General features: G+C 36.2%; 1 protein-coding gene across 1 annotated transcript; it reads left to right on the top strand.

The window, feature by feature from the left end:
- The first annotated feature begins 3,633 nt into the window (after window positions 1–3,633).
- LOC116628782 (olfactory receptor 2W1) lies at window positions 3,634–4,596 on the top strand. Its single transcript, XM_032399104.1, has one exon. The coding sequence runs from the start codon at window positions 3,634–3,636 to the stop codon at window positions 4,594–4,596; it is 963 nt and encodes a 320-aa protein (XP_032254995.1).
- The last annotated feature ends 759 nt before the right edge of the window (window positions 4,597–5,355 follow it).

Below are 5,355 nucleotides of genomic sequence, written 5' to 3'. Positions count from 1 at the left end.
AACTAATATAACTCTCCCCCTGCTTGTGATCCTGCTCTCACTGTGTCTCTCTCTGTCAAATAAATAAATAAAATCTTTAAAAAAAAAAAAAAAAAAGAATATATGATCATTATACTTTAATTAAAAAAAGAAAAGAAACAAAAACAATAAAACCATGCATTTTTAAGCAGGAAAAAAATAGACTCTTCAACACACCAATATCTTTTGTGTGTGAGTAAACATTTGGGTAGTGCCAAGTTTGCATCTTAAATAAACAGGTTTTGATTTGGATTTCCCTGATGCCAAGTGATGTTGAACACATTTTCATGTGTCTGTTGGCCATTTGGATATCTTATTTGCAGAAATGTCTGTTCATGTCTTCTGCCCATTTCTTGATTGGATTATTTGTTCTTTGGGTGTTGAGTTTGGTAAGTTCTTCATAGATTTTGGATACTAGCCCTTTATCTGATATGTCATTTTACTGTATAGATTTAACTACAGATCTTTTCCATTTGTCTGCTACCTTCCATCATCCCATCCAGGTAACTTCAAAAACACCAACATAAGTTCTTAATGTAAAAAAATGCTTTAAAAAAATGCTAACTAGTAACTTTAAGTGATTTTTCACCATCATTCATACTGTGACATTTTTTTCTTTTATTCAGAAACTATATTAATATAGGGGTTAAGGTAAGGATAGATGAGATGAAAGACAAGTATGCAGATAGATGGATGCATAGATACACAGATACATGGTTAGATAGGTATTGAGGGGAATACTTTGGGTGTCATGGATAGAGTAGAGAGAAATAGACATCAGACCCATTTTCTTAAAGTTTACACACTGCATGGGGGGCTGTTAAAAAAACTTTGACCTAAGGAATACATGATTATAATTGGTTCTTTTTTTTCATTTGTCAAGTTTTCACTTAAATTTCAGTTAGTTAACATACAGTGTGATATTAGTTTCAGGTGTACAATTTAGTGATTCAAAACGTACATACACCACCCGGTGTTCATCACAATAAGTGCACTCTTTAAACCCTTTCACCTATTTCTCCCAACCTACCACCTCCACTCTAGTAACCATCAATTTGTTCTCTATAGTTAAGAGTCTATTTCCTGGTTTTCCTTTCTTCCCACCCCGCCGCTGTATATATCTGTTTTGTTTCTTAAATTCCACATATGACCAAAATCATACGGTATTTGTCTTTCACTGACTGATTTATTTTGATGAGCATAAAACTATTTATTTCCATCCATAACATTGCAAATAGCAAGATTTAACTCTTTTTTTATGGCTGAATAATATTACATTGTGTGTGTGTGTGTGTGTGTGTGTGTGTACACACAGCTAGTGAAATATCTATCTATATATTAGATGTGTGTTTGTATATATATAATCTATACTTATTTATGCCATACCTTCCTTATTCATATCAACTGATGGACATTTGGGCTCTTTCCATACTGAGTTTATTGTTGATAATGCTATCAACATCAGGGTGTATATATCTCATCAAATTAGTATATCTGTATCTTTGGGTAAATACATCTTAGCGCAATTCCTGGATTGTAGGGTAGTTCCATTTGTAACTTTTTGAGGAAACTCCATACTGTTCCAGAGTGGCTGCACTAGTTTGCATTCCCACCAGCAGTGTCAGAGGCTTTCCCTTTCTCCCAATCCTCCCCAACACCTGTTGTTTCCTGTGTGTTAATTTTACACATTCTGACCGGTGTGAGGTGGTATCTCATTGTACTTTTGATTTGTATTTCCCTGATGATAAGTGATGATGAGCATCTTTTCATGTGTTAGTTAGCCATCTGGATGTCTTCTTTGGAGAAATGTCTATACATGTTTTCTATGTATTTTTTCCTTAATTATTTGTGTTTTAGGTGTTGAGTTTTAGAAGTTCTTTATATATTTTGGATACTAACCCTTATCAGATATGTCATTTGCAAATATCTTCTCTCATGTCATAGGTTGCTTTTTAATTTTCTTGATTGTGTCCTTCACCATGCAGAAACTTTTCATCTTGATGGAGTCTCAATAGTTTATTTTTGCTCTTGTTTCCCTTGCCATGGGAGACGCATCTAGTAAGAAGATGCTATGGCCGATGTTGAAGAGGTTACTGCCTGTGTTCTCCTCCAGGATTTTAATGGTTTCCTGACTCATAGTTAGGTCTTTGATCCGTATTGAATCTATTTTTGTGTCTGATGTAAGAAACGGGTCCAGTTTCATTCTTTTGCATGTTGCTGTCCAGTTCTCCCAACACCAGTTGTTGAAGACACTCTCTTGTTTCCATTGGATATTCTTTCCTGTTTTGTTGGAGGTTAATTGACACTGTAGTTGTGGGTTATCTCTGGGTTTTCTATTTTACACTACTAGGCATTTACCAGAGAGATACAAAAACACTAATATGAAGGAATACATGCACCCTGGTGTTGATAGCAGCATTATCAATGATAGCCAAATTCTGGAAACAAACTAAATGCCCATCGATTAGTGAAAGGATAAAGAAGATGTGGTATGTATATTTGCAATGACATGGATGGAGCTAGAGAGTATTATCCTAAGCAAAGTAAGTCAGTCAGAGAAAGACAAATACCATATCATTTTATTCATATGTGGAATTTAAGAAACAAAAAACAAATGAACATGATAAAAAAAAAAAAAAAACAGAGAGGGAAATCAAGAGAACAGACTGATGGTTACCAGCAGGGAGGTGGGCAGGGGGATAGGTTGAATAGGTGATGGGGATTAAGGAAGGCATTTCTGATGAGCACTGGGTGTTTTATGGAAGATTGAATCACTAAATTCTACACCTGAAATGAATATTACACTGTATATTCACTAATATTTTTTAAACTATGAAAAAATTTTTTAAAAGAATTTAAAAAGTCAGGATAAGGAATGAAGATAGTTGCCAGAATCTAGAGAAGAGACGATAGTGGGTTGGATTAGGGTAGAGATTGTGGAAGCTTTTTAAAAGTGCGAGGACAGTTAACATCTAATTTGCTTTCAAACTTACCAGTTTGGGTGATAAGTTAGGTACCAGGATGAGAGAGATAAAGGTGCCAAAGATAAATGCCATATCTCCTACATAAGAAACTGGGATATCAACAGTGCTACTCACTAAGATATGAAAAAAGAGGAACATTCTTTTCCTCGTTCTGACATTCACAAAATAATTGCATTTCATAGGTGAATTTGCTGACCAAGTAAAAGAGTGTGTTCACTATATCAAGCCAAAAGATTTGTACAGAATCGGAGGGTCACATCACTTTAGAACCAGATCTATTCCAAACTTCCAAACTTAAATGTGAGAAATTTCAGAACTTGACTTTAAGAGTAACCTTGCCAAGCTCACCTAGATAAAAATATAATATTAAACATCACTATAAAAGGATCTAAAACAAAGACCAGATTACTTGGCTCTAACATTCACTTTTACCCATTATTTTTAAGTATTAACATAAAGTATTTCCCTTTTTAAATTCCGCATTTAATTATATAGATTGTATTGACAGATTTCTTCTCCTCCTCCTTCTCTTCTTCTTATTCCTCCTGCTCCTCTTCCTCTTCATCTTCATCCCCATCCTCCTTCACCTCCTTCTATTCTTCTCATTCTAGGACTTGGTCACTAAAGGACTATGGACCAAAACAATTACACTTCTCTACACGGTTTTGTTCTGCTTGGTTTCTCTGGCCATCCCAAACTGGAGATGGTCCTATCAGGAGTTGTCACTATCTTCTACTTCATTACATGGGTGGGTAATACAGCCGTCATCCTTGCATCTCTCCTGGATCCCCATCTGCACACGCCAATGTATTTTTTCCTCAGGAATTTATCTTTCCTGGACCTATGCTTCACGACTAGCATCATCCCTCAAATGCTGGTTAACTTGTGGGGACCTGACAAGACCATCAGCTATGTGGGCTGTGTCACTCAACTCTACGTTTATATGTGGTTGGGGTCCACTGAGTGCCTCCTCCTTGCTGTTATGTCCTATGATCGTTTCATAGCTATCTGTAAGCCCTTGCATTATTTGGTAATCATGAACCCGCATCTCTGTCTCAAGATGGCAATCACAGTCTGGAGCATTAGTTTGGCCAATTCTGTAGTATTATGTACACTCACCCTGAATTTGCCTCGATGTGGAAACAACCTTCTGGACCATTTCTTGTGTGAGTTGCCAGCTATGGTCAAAATAGCTTGTATAGACACCACAACAGTTGAAATGTCTGTTTTTGCTTTAGGCATTGTCATTGTCCTTACACCCCTCAGCCTTATTCTTATATCCTATGGCTACATCGCCAAAGCTGTGCTGAGAATAAAGTCAAAAGCAGGCCAACACAAAGCAATTAATACCTGTGGATCTCATCTCATTGTTGTGTCCATCTTCTATGGAACTGTTATCTACATGCACCTACAACCAGGCAACAGTGCTTCCCAAGACCAGGGCAAGTTCCTCACCCTCTTTTACACAATCATCACTCCAAGTCTCAACCCTCTTGTTTATACCCTACGGAATAAGGACATGAAGACTTCACTGAGGAAACTGGTGAGAGTTGACCATGAATCTACAAAATTGAAGAGGAACCAGGTGTCATAGCAAAATATTACCCTGGATAAGGCAACGAAATATGTTTTCTAATTGTCTTTATTTTTTTCATTCAGATGTAATGACACCGTGTTATATTAGTTTCAGGTGTACAATATAATGATCCAATGTTCAACCTGATAAGGTACTCTATATCCACTTTATCTATATCACCCATCAATGTCCCCACTCCCCACTGGCAACCACTTGTTTGTTCTCTATGTTAAGTGTCTGTTTTTTTGTTTGTCTCTTTTTTTTGTTGTTCATTTGTTTTGTTTCTTCAATTTCACATATGAGTGAACTTATATGGTATTTGTGTTTCCTGCCTGACTTAGTTCACTTAGCATTACTCCCTCTAGATCTATCCACGTTTTCACCAATGACAAGGTTTTGTTCTTTTTATGGCTGAGTAATATTCCATTGTGTGTATACATACACCATATTTTCTTTATCTATTCATCTATAAATGGTCACTCGTGTTGCTTCTATATCTTGGCTATTATAAGTAAGGCTGCAATAATTGTAAGAGTGCATATATCTTTTCAAGTTAGTTTTTATGCCTGTTTGTTTTCTTTGGGTAACCCAGCAGTGGAAATTACTGGATCATATGGTAATTCTATTTTTAACCTTTCAAGGAAACTCCATACTCTTTTCCACAATAGTGCACCAATTTGTATCTCAACCACTGGTGCAAGAAAATAGTAATTTTTTTTATATCAGCCATAGATACATTTCTCTAAATACATCTCCTCGGACAAGGGAAACAAAGGA

Source organism: Phoca vitulina, unplaced genomic scaffold (genome assembly GCF_004348235.1).
Source record: "Phoca vitulina isolate PV1807 unplaced genomic scaffold, GSC_HSeal_1.0 scaffold129, whole genome shotgun sequence".
Classification (NCBI taxonomy): Eukaryota; Metazoa; Chordata; class Mammalia; order Carnivora; family Phocidae; genus Phoca; species Phoca vitulina.
This window is presented reverse-complemented; position numbering and strand designations above follow the sequence as displayed.